The 16,783-nt window shown below is 33.2% G+C and overlaps 1 protein-coding gene across 1 annotated transcript in view; it reads left to right on the top strand.

The window, feature by feature from the left end:
• The window catches only part of CCDC172 (coiled-coil domain containing 172), a 45,500-nt gene extending 30,764 nt beyond the window's left edge, over positions 1-14,736 (top strand). The window contains exons 5-8 of the mRNA XM_045568279.1: positions 501-602; positions 954-1,056; positions 13,793-13,880; positions 14,701-14,736. Of these exons, the coding sequence (XP_045424235.1) occupies positions 501-602; positions 954-1,056; positions 13,793-13,880; positions 14,701-14,736 (329 nt within the window). The remainder of the gene's footprint in view (positions 1-500; positions 603-953; positions 1,057-13,792; positions 13,881-14,700) is intronic.
• The last annotated feature ends 2,047 nt before the right edge of the window (positions 14,737-16,783 follow it).

Here is a 16,783-nt window from a genome sequence, read left to right as displayed (position 1 = left end):
CTTATCTTTTCATATTTTATTAATCAGTTGGTAATTAATAAGTGCTGGTCAGTTTTTTAAAAACAATTCTTAGGTGGCAAAAGGAAGCCAGTTGGGGCTTCTTATTGACCATATGCTGCTTAAATTTTTACTAAATAAGGAAAAGTTAATAATTGCTGACATATGTAAGGCATAGTCTAAATACTTAAAATGTGGTTTTTTGTTTGTCTATTTTTCTCTAGATTTTTTAGCAGTGTTTTTTTCTATTTATGTTATGAATGCCATTGGAATTTTGATGGGGATTACGTTGAATCTGTGTATTGTTTGGGGTATTATGGACATTTTAACGATATTGATTCTTCCAATCCATAAACATGGATATCTTTCCATTTATTTGTGTTGTCTTCAATATCTTTCATCAGTGTTTTGTAGTTTTCAGTGTACATATCTTTTACATCCTTGATTAAATTTATTCCTATTAATAATTATTTTATTTTTGATGCTATTATATTTGTTTCTAGAAATGAAGTCACTGGAACGTGACAGTGGCCCATTAAATGAACTCCAAAAACAAAAGAGTGAATTGATGCAAGAATTATTTGCTCTCCAGAGAAAACTTAAAGGTATTACCTTCATGAGTTAGTTTATATTGCTGATAAATGTAGTTATATACACATAACAGGGTCATATCATTCTTTCAAAGTGTATTAACCTGTTGGAATATAATGCTATTGTTGGTATAAAAAAGAATAGATAAAACATATATCAGTGTTAAAGCATGTGTTTTTAATGTCACAAATTTTGTTAAGATCTTTTGTGTTCCTTTAATTGCTATATTAAAGTAGAAAATAAAAATCATTATTATGTACATTTTACACGCAGGCACCAAAAATTTGAGTATTGTTCTTATGAGTGAATAAAAAAACATTTATGTTTGATTTTTAAAAGATTGTAAGAATTTTTTAATTGTTTAGCTTTTGAAGATGAAGAGAAGGAATCCATTTGTACTACCAAATACCTACAGGCAGAAAAAATAAGAATCAATAAAAAGCCTCAAAATGATGCAGAATGCTTAAGGTAAGAGTTGCCTATTATATTATACTTTGGTATAAAATCTGGTAATTTTTCAGGTTAAATAGATTTTAGCGTAAAGCTTAGTGCATAGATTTTTTATTTTATTTCAGAGTGCTATAGGGGTACAAACACTTTGGTTACATAAATTGCCTTTGCACCACTCAACAAGCATGGCCATCCCTCAGACAAGCTACAAGCATGCCCATACCCCATACAGCACACACCGCATCCATTAGGTGTGGATATACCCACCCCCTCCTCCCCCCTCCCACCTGCCCAGCACCTGATGAATGTTAACTACTATATGTGCACTTAAGTGTTGGTCAGTTAAGTCGGTTAATACCAATTTGATGGTGAGTACATATGGTGCTTGTTCTTCCATTCTTGGGATACTTCACTTAGTAGAATGGGCTGCAGCTCTATCCAGTATAATACAAGAGGTGCGAGATCACCATTGTTTTTTGTGGCTGAATAGAACTGCATGGTATACATATACCATATTTTATTAATCCATACATGTATTGATGGGCACTTGGGTTGTTTTCACATCTTTGCAATTGTGAATTGTGCTGCTATAAACATTCTAGTGCAGATGTCTTTTTTATAGAATGTCTTTTGTTCCTTTGGGTAGATGCCCAGTAAGGGGATTGCTGGGTCAAATGGTAGTTCTACTTGTAGCTCTTTGAGGTATCTCCATATTACTTTCCACAGAGATTCTACTAGTTTGCAGTCCCACTAACAGTGTATGAGTGTTCCTATCTCTCCGCATCCATGCCAACATTTATTGTTTTGGGACTTGTTGATAAAGGCCATTCTCACTGGAGATAAGTGATATCTCATTGTGGTTTTGATTTGCATTTCCCTGATGATTAGAGATGTTGAGCACTTTTTCATGTTTGTTGGCCATTAGTCTATCTTCTTTTGAAAAGTTCCTGTTCATGTCCTTTGCCCAGTTTTTGGTAGGGTTGTTTGATTTTTTTCTTGCTGATTTTCCTAAGTTCTGTGTAGATTCTAGTTATCAGCCCTTTATCAAATGTGCAGCATTCGAATATTTTCTCCCATTCTGTAGGTTGTCTGTTTGCTCTCGTGATAGTTTCCTTGGCTGTGCAGAAGCTTTTTAATTTGCTTAGGCCCCTTTTCTTATACCTCATGGACTCAGTGTTATTCACATCCCAATAGATAAGACAACTCTCCTTTCTGTTATTCCTAAATTTTATTTTGGGGGTGGCAAACAATTGAAATTATTTTTAATCTTTTAGATTCCACGGGAAAATAAATCACAATCTTTTTTACTTGAAATTTGTTACGCTGATTCTGTTCCTGAAAAATGAAAATGTAATTTCTGTATGGAATATTTAGATGCTTTTTATACATTTGGATAATGAAATAACGGCTGATGTTTGAAATGATAATAGTCACAAACACAAGGAGCAGTGACCTCAAGTTTTTAAATTTGACTATTGTTTATTAATAATTCAGTGTTATATTTGCTGGCTTAATTTTAAAGAAGTTTCTATACTTTCTAGGCTTCATATAAGAAAAGGAACCTAATTACTAAATCTATGACAAAGCAAATGAATGAAGCCTTCTTTCACATAAATCATATAGGAAATATGTCCACTAGAGCTGAACAAATGCTTCATATTAGCAGTGGATTGCTTTAGGCCATAATTTTAGTAGATTATGAGAAAATATTTGCAATTTAATTTTATGTTAAGTTTTACAAGCATAAAATATCAATCTCTTGGGTGATATGTGTGATGCAGAATGAGTTTCTGTAATGACAATCTGCTCATTGATTTTTCTTACACTTTTAAAAATGGTGATGCCCACTGGTATCATTATAGTTAATAGCGTAAGCACTTCCAATACCAACTCCAGTTTTGTGGGTTTATCACTCAGTCATAAAAATTTGCCCTGGGTTAAAATTAAACACACAAAGTCTGTTAGTGCTTTTTGCTTCACAAATGTTGACAGAATAAGTTTGGATAGAAAGAAACATCAGTTCATGTACCTAGTCCATTCATTGCATATTAACAGTTATGAAATGATATGCCAGTATTTATCAATTCCCACTTTTAATTCATTGATATGTGTACTTAGTTCCCCTATTAGTGTGTTTCATAAGAGCTTTCCCATGTGTGAAGAACAAAATCAAAGTACTGAGTGTAAAGATTTTAGGAAAGAGGACTATATCAATCTTACGATTAGTGCAATAACACAAAGCTAATGGTGGCAAGAAATGATATGACATTTATTCAACCTCATCACAAAGACCAAAATTAAGTTGATTTTATCCTTAAATTTTGGAGAATAGTCTTTTTCATCTCTGTGTTCAAATGTATACTAAATTCTATAATAGTTGCATTTTTCTTGAACTTTCAGGTTTGATCTTTACTAGAGTGGATGTTATTTTTATAGCAGAATTTCTCAAACTTGGCATTGTTGACATTTTAGGCCAGATTATTCTTTGTGGTGGGGGGTTGTCCTCTGCATTGTAAGATGTTTAGTAGCATCCCTGGTTTCTACTCACTAGATGCCAGGAGTACCCCCACCCACTTCCTAGCTGTGACAACAAAAATGTCTCCAGACATTGCCAAATATCACCTGGGGCTGAGGTAGGGTGTGACAAAATAGCCTCCAGTTGAAGACCAGTTTCATTTTAAAGTTGTTATCATTTACTTCTACTTTTATTAAACTTTAACCATTAAGAAAGCAATTATAAAAGAAAACTTTAATATTGGTTCATTTCTATGTGATTATTTTTTCTACTTTTAGTAATTGGACAATTTCAACATGTTTTATTTTATCTGTATTATTGAAATTATTTTATAATGATTATGGTTTATGTTTTTAAAAATTAGTTTGCAGAGTTCAAATTATTTGTTGGACTCTTTCTTGATGTTATCCATTAATGTAGAGAACCAGTGGTTCACAGTGGTCTAATGGTCTCTGCTTTAAGTAATTCTTACTTATTTATAAATATGTTTGTTTACTTAAAAGATTCTGTTTCGAAGAGTGTGGGATTATTAACTACCACACAGTAAAGCAGCTAATTTTTAAAATATTTCTATGATTAACACTTAAGCCAGAGGTTGGATTAATTCATCAGAAGCCACCTGAAGGTTTGTGTAACTATGACTGAGCTAGTTTTTTCATACAGTCTAGGAAGGACAGAAATAATTAAGATCAGAATCTTGAGAGGCAATAAGCATAGTGATTAAAATTATAAACGCTTCTGAATCCTAGCTCTGCATCTTATTATTTTAGTGGGCATGGACAAGCATTTAACTTGTCTTTGCCTCAGTCTCTACATCTATAAAATGAGGTTAATAATAGTACCTACCTCACAAGATTATGGTAAAATACAAATTATTTAATATATATGTTGTGGTTTGGATGTGGTTTGTTTGTCCCCATCAAATCGCATGTTGAAATTTGCTCCCCAGTGTGGCAGTGTTGGGAGGTGGAGCCTAGTGATGGTGTTTGGATCACGAAGGTGAATCCCTCTTGAATGGCTTAGTGCTGTTCTTGTGGTGGTGGGTGAGTTCTCCCTCTTGCGAGACTGGATTGGTAATTGGGCAAATGAATTAATTCTTGCATAAGTGGGTTGTTATAAAGCCAGGATGCCCCTCAGGTCTGGTCCTTCTTTGCATGAGCCTGCACAAAAGCCCTCACTAGAAGCCGGGCAGATGCCGGCACCATACTTCTTGTACAGCCTGCAGAACCATGAGCTAAATAAACCTCTTTCCTTTGTAAATTACCCAGTATTTCTTTATAGCAAAACAAAATGGATGAAGAAAATATAAAGTCCTTAGAGCAGTGCTTCACACACAGCAAATGCTCTATAATTATTAGCTGTAACTACTTATGATTTCATTTTTATTTCATACTGTCCGTGAGGATTTTGTACCTTTTGAGCTTCTTTCTCATTTCTCCTTCTGCCTGTTCTTTAAGTGCCGAGACTGCCCAAAGGTTAACCACTGATTTGATTCTCTTCTTACTTTGTGCTTTCCATGGGCTATGTCGCCTGGTTCAGTGGTTTGTCCCTAATCCCTCTTCTTAAGCTCCCATCCTGAATTCCCAACAGTCTAATATAAAAATAGATCTGAAGTGATGATGCTCTGATTAAATAAACAAATAAAAACAAAAACCCTTATCACATGTTCAAAGGCCTTCAGAATCTGTGCGTAGCCACTGTCTCCCTGCATACCCTATACTACTAGTCCATCAAAATATGATTTGTGATATTCCAAATATGCAACAGGCCTTTATGCCTGTGTCTTTCTCCATCAGCTAAAATCTAACATAGTCTTCAAGGCCCGGCTCACATGTCATTTTTTCTGGGTTCTTATTCAAGTCTGAAATGTAGTAGGCATTTTTGCTATATTCGCAAATCTCACCATTCTTACCGTATCCCAATCCATCACCAAGTTTTGTTGCTTTTACCTCCAAAATATTTATTGCATCTTTCTACTTCTCTATGTCCATTGCATCTACCCAAGTTCTAGCCACCACCCTCTCTCATGTGAATCTCAATAACAATTTCTTTTTTGCTCCCCCCTCGCCCACTCTTATACCCTCCAATCCATGGTGAATTGAATCATATCATTCCCCTTGCTAAAGTCATGCAGTGGCTTCATAATGAACATAATAGAACCTTAAGTCCTTAATGTGGCCTAAATGATTCTTCACAGTATGACCTCTGACCACCTCTGTGATATTATCTTGAACCATGATCTCCTCCTCACTCTGCTCCTGCAAACACTCCAAGCTTTCTTCCACCTAAAGACCTTTATACCTGCCTTTACTTCTCCTGAAATTATGTTTGCCTTCTGCCTGCCTATCTCCTACCTGGTGGGACATACCTCATCCTTAGGTCTCATTGAAATAATTCCTCAGAGAAGTCCCCCCACCCTCCTTCCCTGTGATCTAAATTGTATAACCTCTATTGATCACACCAGTTACAGAAAAAAATAATGAATAAATAAATAAATAATGTAACCTCTGTTATTTTCCTTAAAAGCACCCTGTATTTTTTCCTTTATAGCACATATTCCATTTTTAATTACATATTTAGGTATTTATTTTGTTAATGTCTCTCTCCACCGTATGCTCAAGAGGAAAGATTTTGTCTATTTTGTTCACCATTGTATACTTATGGTCTAATAATTGGGTACAGAGCTTGTCATACAATAGGTGTTAAATAAATAAATAGAAGAATAAATGAATGTAATAAATTGTGAAAACTTTCCTCTACTGTTCAGTTTTCTATGTTCATAGAGAACTTATTTATAATACTGATATATCATTAATCACATTCTATGAGAGCTATGTGTATCAATCTATCCCACCAGACTGGGAACCCCCTCTACTTCTTGTTCATCGTTCAGTCTCTGCATCTAGTACAACCAAGGGTTCATTGTGTTCAATAAGTATTTGTTCCAGTGATTTATCTACATATAATTGAATTTTCACTATAAAAATGATAAAAGTTATGTATTTATTTTTAGTGTTACCTGCAAAGACATGGTATATTCTAACCACTGGGATAGTCCCACTTTGGAATGGAATTATTTTCACTACTGATTTTTTCTTCAATGTGGAAAAAGCTTTGCTAGTTTAACCATTCTGGCCTCCCTGAGCCCCTCACCCCCTTATCCTGAAGTGAGGAGGAATGACTCAGTCCAGTTAGGGAATGTGGAAGGGTAATCTGGGCCATATGGACCCCAGCCTCTTCGCTTTCCCCATCTCTCGGGAACCTGGCCTGCCTCAGTTTGTTCCACTCTGCTCATCTATCCCTTAAGTTTTACAGTGGCAGGACTCCATGAGAGAAAGCTTGCGGGCTCCAGTACTACCTTTAATGGTGTGAGTTAAGTTAGTCTAATTCAGGCGTTCAGTGCTAGAAAACCTTTGCCTGCAGATATAAGCCATATTTTCCAGTATCTGCTGTATCAGTAGTAAATGAGACATTTTTGCCTCCCTTCTGCCTTCCTTATTTTTTAATTGATCATACTTCAGGCAGGAAAGAAGAGTGTTATATATTGGACCCCCTTACGCTCCCCAAACCTATTTTTTTACTATAATTACTCAACCCCAGTGTTACCAAAATATAGTTCTTGATCATGATTTCTTATTTCCTCCAGATAGTATCATAACAGAGAACTTTAAACATTTCAAGTATTTTCTTTACTCACAAAACTTTCTAGCATGGTTATACATCTTATATAACCATTATTTGTGCTTGTATAGTGCAACAGGAAGCTTGTTTCAGAAATAAATCTGCAAAGTCAACATAATGAGATTTTCATTCTGAGCACTTAAAGATAGTTTGGTTTTGTGAAGAGCATATTTGCAATGTAAACTGCACAAAAGCTAATATACACCTGCTGCTGAGATACTTTAAATGCATTAATGTGAAGTAGTAAAGCAGTGCTGTGGCCTCTTCAGTGAAAAAGTCATTCAGTTAAGTTGGTCATAGAGGGCATATTGATGGTCCTTAGATTTATAAGAAGGCATAAATGCACTGTGGTATTAAAACATTTTCAACCTCTCTAAAAGATACACACACACACACATATATTTTGAATTTTACCACATATGTATATATATTTAGAGTATGACAGTAGGCTATGTTGATGGAATAAAAAATTCAAGCACTACAAAGATGTAAAATGTCAAATTCTCCCTTCTCATCAGCTTGCTCTGATGCCCCAGGTGGAACCATTGTTCAGTTTGGTGTGTAACCTGTCAGGGTTTATCTATTTCTCTGTGTCTGTATTTGTGCATGTATACACACACGTAGTGTGTGTCTGTGTGTTTAGCAGAAATGGGATCATGGGATCACACTTACTGGTCTGCGGTTTGCTTTATTGCTTAGCAAAATATAGATATTTTCCACATTAATTTTTACTGGTCAACTTCATTGTTCTTAATACCATTGTATGGAGATGCCACATTTATTTAATGGTTCTCCCACTAATGGATATATGATACAATTTCTAAATATTCACAATTAGATACGGTTTTATAAATGTATCCTTAAATGATTTCAGAAGTGTTTCTGTAACATTATTTATTAATAGAATGAACATCATTTAGTAGAGTAATAGGAATTGTGAGACATTTAGAAAGTAGTCTATATTTACTTCACTCTTTTTGTTTTCAATAAGAATTAAAGTGGACAGGTGTAACAAAATCTCAGTTCTAAAGTTTCTACAAAATACTAGTCAAATAATTATATATCTAGACCAAATCCATATTATCTCTCTCTTTTAACATTTATAAAATATGAAAATCCCCATTTAATTCTAGGATCATTCTTAACTATGTATTTTGTTGAATATTTCTGTTGACTCCGCATCTTTTCTAGTAAAACTTTATTATTTATTCACTAACAGAAGTGTCTCTACAGAATTGATTATGTAGCCTTCAAGCTAATAGAGATCCTCTGTTTTGTGAATTCTTGGCACATACCATAGTTATTAAAGCTTGTAAGTAAATACAGGGGAAATTTTGATGGTAGACTCAATTGATTATTTTAAAAGTTACATTCTGATATAAATGTACCTATTTGTCCCCTAGATTTTGAAATAATTTTGTTTATTATACAAGCCATATGCAGCATTACAGTGATCATTTTCTAAATTCATTGGTGTCATTGATATAATAATACAAGTTAAATGACCATAGTCAAAATTGGCAAGGGTATGGTACAGAGATGATGCATACGTTGCTGGTAGCAGTATACATTGCATATACATATCTGGAATATAATTTAATATATATAAATTATTATAAGCATCTTTAAAATGTTTATGTCATTTGACCCAATAAATCCACTCATGAGCTCTATCTCAAGGAAAACAATTATAAGTACAGAAGAAGCTTTATGCATAAAGGTATTCATAGTAATATCATTTATGGTGAAAACAAATGGGAACAACTAAAATGCTCTACCATAAATGAATGATTAAGTCAACTGTGGTTAGCCACTTAGACTACTCCATATTTACCTTAAATGGAAATATTGGCATGAATAGTTAACTGGGGGAAATGTATATAGCATCAAGAAAAAGAAAAAGCTAGGAAGCAAAATTGTATAATCACTATTAAATGGAAACTAAAGACTGCAATGAAATATACTTAAATTTTAATAGCATTTGAGTTTGGGTACTAGGACTTTGGGTGAAATTTGTCTTTCAACTTAAATAGTAGCTGGGTACAGTTCTATAGCTAAAAAGAGTATGCTGTTAGTTAAGGCTTTTCTATGCCTCTGAGAGGTAACTGCAAAAATAAATTAGAATGGTGCAGGAAATCATAAAAATACATGGAACATAAGTTTTGCTTAAACTAACTAGCAATGTTGGCTCATCCTGGTCATTATTTGATAATTCAGAGAAAGGTGACAATAACCAATGCAAACTGCCCTTAGTTATTGTGAAGTGGGTGAGGGAAGTCCTTCTTGACTCCTGTGGGCAATCAGTCTGTGCACTGAAGTGTGAGATCTGCTTACCATTATATTGCTTTGGCTAGCTGCAAATGTATTAATATTCATACCATTATCATCTAGCCTTTTAAAGCTAGCAACAGCAATCTTTTCTTTAAGTGCAGATCTAAATTCTACAGCTTGATTATATGCTGAATAGAAAAATACTTCCTATAATTTGTTCTGAATGCCCTCCTTAATTTCAGTAGTCATTCATTCTTATTATTAGGTAAATAAAAGGGAGAGTGGTCACCACCCAATTCTGATGGAAATGAAAGATCTTACAGAATCTATAGTCCATCTGAACTGAAGAGGAACATGAGCAAGTGGTGGGAAGACAGATCTCTATTATTTTATTTGGAAAATATAAATATATTAAAATGAAGGCTTATGTGCTTTTTAATAGCAGCATCCACAGTACATTGCAACTCTGCACTTAACCTTCCACTTACTCTTTAAAAATATTTATTACAAGATTTTTTATGCATATATAAACATCTAATGCTCAAAATTAAGAACTTATTCTCTTTCTTAATTAGACATTCCTTTAGAATTCCTACTTACTATTAAATTCCTAAAAGTTCAGAACATAATGAACTTCACATTTACAGGCATGCACTGTATAATGACATTTCAGTCAATGGTGGACCTCATAGATGACCGTGGTCCCATAAGATTATAATACCATGCTCTTACTGTACCTTCTCTATGTTTAGATACACAAATACTTACCATTGTGTTATCATTGCCTATAGTATTCAGTATAGTAACATGCTGTACAAGTTGGTAGCCTGGCAGCAATATGCTGTACCATATAGCCTAGGTGTGTAGTAGGCTACATCTAGGTTTGTGTAAGTACACTTTATGATGTTTGCACAATGATGAAATCGCTTAATCATGCATTTCTCAGAATGTATCCCTCTTGTTAAGTGGCATGTGACTGTATAGGGTATTTTTGCCCCATCCATCCTTATCAATATTATATTTTTCTTCCCTAGTTGATCTTAAAATAATATATGTAAACCCTATGTACTTTCTGAAGTATAATATAATGAGCACCTGGAACTAAACTAGAATATGACCAATAGCTTACATTAGCTACAGCTCCTCCTTTATCCCATGCTCCCTTCCTTACCCCAGTTGTCATTAATGTCCTTCATTGTATTTCATCTTCTTGTGCATGTGTTTTACATAACTTACTTGATTCATTTTTTGGCTTATATGTAATTTTCTTTATTGCATTATATAATTATTTTAATTTATGCCATATATTTATATATTAATGTAATCTATCATATATATGTATACTCAATCTATTGGTTATTTTTTATTGTTTTTGAATTTTGTAAATGGTATCGTAGTGTCTGGGACTTATTTTTTATTCAGCATTGTTTCTAAGATTTGTCTATGTTGGTGAGCAGAGATATGTGAATATATCACAATTTTGTTTTCTTTTTAATGGGCATTTACATTGTTTCCAGGCTTTTGCTATCACAGGCAGTGCTAATGTGCACATGTTGGTGCACATGTGCAAGAGTTTCTCTAGGATATATACCTGTTGGAATTGCTGAGTGTAGGGTATGTGAATGTTGAACTTCATAAGATAACAACAGACTATTTTCCAAAATGATTAAACCAATTTATACTCCCATTAGCACATTACAAAATTTCTCATTGATCACCATCCTCCTCAATACTTTGTTTTCAGACTTATTAATTTTTTCCAATTTTGTGGACATAAGATGGTATTTCATGGTCTTAAATCTGTATTGACCTATGTGGTTGAGCATCTTTTCATCTGTTTATGGCCCATGCATTTCCTGTTCTGTAAAATGCCTCCAAATTATTTTTTCTCCCAGTTGTTTGAGTAATTTGTCTTTTTTAAAAAACTTATTTCCAGATGTTTTCAATTTTTTGTATTTCACTAATTGTAGATTTTGTCTGTTAATGCATGAAAAATATCTTCTATTTTATAGGGTTTTTGTTATTATATTTGCTTTAGACTGTTATCATTGAACAGAGTTCCTACTTTTGCTGTGGTTGAAATTGTCAATTGTTTCTTATTATAGTTAACATTTTTGTTTCTTGGTTAACAATATTATATATTTCAAAACAGCTGGAAGAGAGGATTTTGAATATTATCATCACAAAGAAATGATACATAGGTGCTTACGGAATTTCAGGAAAAAAAATTTAAAAACAAAGAAGGCCAGGGATGGTGGCTCATGCCTATAATCCTATCACTTTGGGAGGCTGAGGCCGGAGAATTGTTCAAGCCCAGGAGTTTGAGGTTGCAGTGAGCTATGATGATGCCACTATTCCCTACTCAGGGAGACAGAACAAGACCCTGTCTCAAAAAAAAAAAAAAAACTCCCCCCCCAAAATACTCAAATAAATGATAAATGTATGAGGTGATGGTTATACTACTCTGATTTGATTATTATACACTGTATTCATTGAACAGTATTATACACTGTATTCATATTGAACATCATACTGTACCCCATAAAGATGTATAATTACGTGTCAACTGGAACCAAAATAAATTAACACACAATAAATTTAACATTGATACAATACTGTTATTGAATATAATCTATATTAATATTTCCTCTATTATCTTATATTCCTTATCATAAGTTTTTCATTTTCTTTCTTTTTCTCTATCTCTTTCCTGTCTTCTTTTCCCCCTTCCTTCTTCTCTTTTTTTCTTAACCTAGGAATGAAAGATTACAGATTATGTTTTCTTTTATGCTGCTTTAATCAAGAACAAGAACAATGCCTCAGCTTTTTGTCTTTCATGACTGTTGACACTTTTTTTTTTTTGAGGTGTCAAGTCTGGTTTTTGTTTTTGTTTTTGTTTCTGAAACAGAGTCACACTGTGTCGCCCAGGGTAGAGTGCAGTGGCATCATCATAGCTCACTGCAGACACACACCACCACAGAACTACAGACACACACGACCACACCCAGCTAATTTTTCTATTTTTTGTGGAGATGGGGTATTGCTCTTGCTCAGGCTGGTGTCGAACTCCTGGCCTCAAGCAATCCTCCTGCCTCGAGTGCTAGGATTACAGGTGTGAGTCACCATGCCTGGCCAAGGCTAGTTGTTTTATAGAATATGCCTCAGTTTGGATTTGTCTGTTCCTTTGAGATTAGATTCAAATTAAACATTTTTTGTCAAGAATATCATATAAGTGATATCATGTCTTTTTTCAGAGTATTGTATCAGGTGTTTGTTTCATTATTCATAATTTTAACTTTGACCCTTTAGTTAAGATTGTGTCTGCCAAATTTCTCCAGTAGGAAGGTACTGTTTTCCATTGGTAATTAATAAGTGATATATGGGATGACTCTTCAAGTGACTCTTTGAGATCTTGTGCATATCTTTTTCCCCGATAACCCTTCACTCAATCATTTTATTGTCCACTAATGATTCTTCCCTGAATCACTTATTACTATGGTGGCTACAAAATGATAATTATCTAATCATGTCATTCTTCTTCATTTATTGGTTGGTAAAATTCTGTAAAAAAAAAATTAAAAAATTTTTTGTAGAGAAAAGTTCTCACTATGTTGCTGAGACTGATCTCAAACTCCTGCCCTCAAGCGATCCTCCCACCTTGGCCTCCCAAAGTGCTGGAATTACAGGTGTGAGCCACCATGCCTGGCCAAAAATAATGAAATACTCTAAAGCACAAATACAAAAAGCTCAGAGAACCCCAAGCAGTATTAAAAAAAATAAAAAAACAAACATGTATACACATCATATTTGAACCTCTGAAAAACAAAGATAAAAGATAAAATCATGAATGAAGGCATAGAAAGAAAAGGTACAAAGACACATTACATACAAATGATTGAAGATAAGAATTATAGTAGTTTTCAGATGAGAGTCAGAGAAGCTAAATGTTTTATTCAGCTTGTTAATGGCCAGGACTAAAACAGAGGTCTTTAGACATGTTAATAGTACTATTTTTTTCCCCAGTAACCCATGTTGCTCTTTTAATTTCCATAAATTATTAAGTGTCTATTATTCAGTCTACCTTATTTTCCTTATGAAAGATTTCGTTCTCAAAATTTTATATAGTACTTATTTAATTTTAGATAATTGAATTTTCCAAATTCTTTGGTTTTTAACTTAAAATTCTAATTATAGAAGCCATAAACCTGACACTCTCTATGCAATAAAAATTTATTATAATACAATGCATTATTGAACTAATAGGGTGAATTTTTACTTTTAAAATAGACTTAAAAAAGAGTTGGAACTTTATAAGGAAGATGACTTGAAAAGTGTTTATGAAGCTCTCCAAACAGAAATAGAATTTTTGGAATTGGTAAGCCATCATTGATTAACTTCTGTTCGGTATTATTTTATCTACTGGTAAGAATGGTTTTACTGGTATACATATCAATGAACTAGTGCTTTGTCCCTCTGCAAAAAACAAAAACTCATAATAAACAAAACTAAGGTCAGGATACAAATCCATGAAGTGTTTTCAGTTCCTGAAGAGTTGGGTGCTACATAAAGCAAATTATATTCAAAGAGAATATGTACAATTTCAAACTAAGTTAAAAAAAATCAGATCTGACCTTGCAACATTTCCTTCACTGAAACTGTTATTAGAGAATTAATGCACTGAAGGAGTTTAACTATCATAATGCTTAAAAGCTTTTTGTTTTTGATAGGCATAAATTATACTTTTATTATATTTGATCCTAAAACTTTCTTATTACATATTTTTATGATCTGAAAAACCTTGGATTCAGTTATTAGAAACTTATTTTCTAATTGTGTGGGAGCACTTTAAATTGCTTTAACCTCTTGCTTTGGTTGTTTATAAAATGAACACAGTATTTTCCACGCTCTAATTTAATAGAAGACATACATAGCTTTAATGTATGTTAAAATATACTTTTTAAGTTTTAATTTGATACATTACATTTTATTTCATGTTTATTTTCAGTAAACATTTTTTTGCTCAAAAATGTTCTAATAGGTGATATTTGAATTTGTATTTTTAATAAAAACTTTCAAAAATATAATTCAGAAATGCCCAGAGTTACTGTTCTGCTAAATTTAGGTAAATTTTATGTAATTCTTTCATTAAGAATTTAATTTTCCTTATAAATAATTATTATATGCTTTCTTTTCAGACATTAGCACAGAAAGATCTTCAAAAAAACAAATAACAGAGAATTGCTCGACCACCTAAGATCTGATCAAAGCATCTTAGAATCCAACTTTTGTGATAGATGCATGAATGGTACCCATTACAACAGATTCTTGTGGAAAACATGAGGTTCAGAATATTCAAAGTTGTTGATATCTAGAATTACTTTATTAGCACTTTAAAATAACATTTTTGTCTTGTCACTCACTAGAACTTGAAGGATTTTTGTGAGGTTTGATTTTGTTTGTAAGGAGAATGGAGAAGTAGTAGATACTGTTCCCAGGCTTCTTGTATACTCCTGATACTTAAGCGGATCTATCCTTTCTGATCTATACTTTTCATTCTTTGTTGTAGTTTATCACAGGTCCAATTAAACACATATAGGAAGAAATGCTCAGATTATTGACCCAATTTTGTTGGTGCCATTTCTACCAGCAGAAGCACCTACTAACAAAGGTGTTTACTTTCATTTTAATCCTCCTCTAATCATAAGATGTCTCTTGACAGAGGTCCTCTGAGGCCTTTCATCTGCAAAAGCCAGTTTTCTCTACTTTATGCTAAGTGTCTATAGAGTTAAAGTCTGGGGCACCTGCAGCCGTTTTCCAGCAGTTTGTGCCTGCCAATTTTCTTCCTAATGCCAGTGTTGGTTAGAATGAAATAAGTTATCCACTGGGGAGGTACGTAATTTCCTTAAAGCCGTCAGGATTCATTTTCTTTGGTGGCCTGAAACACTGTAACTGAAAACAGCACGTTTATGGTTGGATCAAACTTGGTATTGCCACCAGATTTCCAACATTACTTATCTTTTTGCTATTACCACTCCTGACTAGATAGAAAGTCTGTTGTCTAAAATTTAGTGTATCGAAACAGTTTAACAAGGCCCTAGATTGGGGTAGGTCAGGGAGGGGAACAAAACTTACTTGGGGATATATTTCAAAATACTGAGTGCTTATGTTGAAACCATGTTTATTTTTTTTGTGGTTGGGGCTGAATTATTGTCAAATATGAAATGTTTACAAATGCCTTATATCTACTGATGTTAAGGTAGAGTACTTAGGTATATCTAAGTCTCAGAGCAGAGCCTGCGCAAGCCTTATTTCAGAGCAAATCTTATTTTGACATAGCTTTTTTGTATAAATTGTTTAGCACTCTTATTTTTTAAAAATTAGCAAAGTTAAAACACTCCTTTGGGATATGTAGCAATTGCCCTCTGTTTAAATAATTTGCATTTTCAGAAGTAATTTCTATTTTTATTTTTTAAATATTTAAATTAATAAATTATTTTTGCTTAAGAAGAAAAAAATTAATGGTGCCAGGGAATTGCAATTTATTTTATATGCAAATATAGAGTGGGAAATGGTTGTTGGGATTAGTCATGACTTCAATTCTGTCTTATTTTATTTCATTTATCTACCCGCATTCTAAGTCTTGTGGATCTCTATTATATCTATATATTGTTAATATGCAAATTGAGTTTTCACATAAAATGTTCTTCACTTACTGGTAATTTTTGTTCATTATTGGTTTTGTAGCTAAAATATTAATGTGAACTAGAGATCTGCCACCTATTTGTATAACTAACACACAATGGCATATATGCAAAATAAACTATTACTGATACAACTGTTCTTTCACATGCGTGTCATACAGATTATGTGGATTAAATATTCAGCAATAGAATCAACATTCATATGAACTGAATTTGAAAAAAAACTGAGGGTTCAATATTTTCATTATTTCAGAATCCTCAAAATGCATAGTTTAAGATTTAAACTCATTTTCATATAATCAAATGAATGATTATTTTAGCATTGCATGTAGAGGAATGCAAAGCACTACCTATGTGATACTTATCAAAATAACTGGAACTATTAGAATCAGTGTAATCAAAGGGTCAACTTCTCTGAAGCAAAGGAAATATAGCAATCAATAGAAATCAGTGTATGAAGCTAAACTGTGTCATCAATATAAAATATCAGTAGTGGATTGTCTGTTTTTATTTTTGTTAAGAATTAGTCACAAAACTCAAGTAGGAAAATTCAATAAAATTATCTAGGTAAAAATAT

This window comes from Lemur catta, chromosome 14 (assembly GCF_020740605.2).
Source record: "Lemur catta isolate mLemCat1 chromosome 14, mLemCat1.pri, whole genome shotgun sequence".
Classification (NCBI taxonomy): domain Eukaryota; kingdom Metazoa; phylum Chordata; class Mammalia; order Primates; family Lemuridae; genus Lemur; species Lemur catta.
This window is presented reverse-complemented; position numbering and strand designations above follow the sequence as displayed.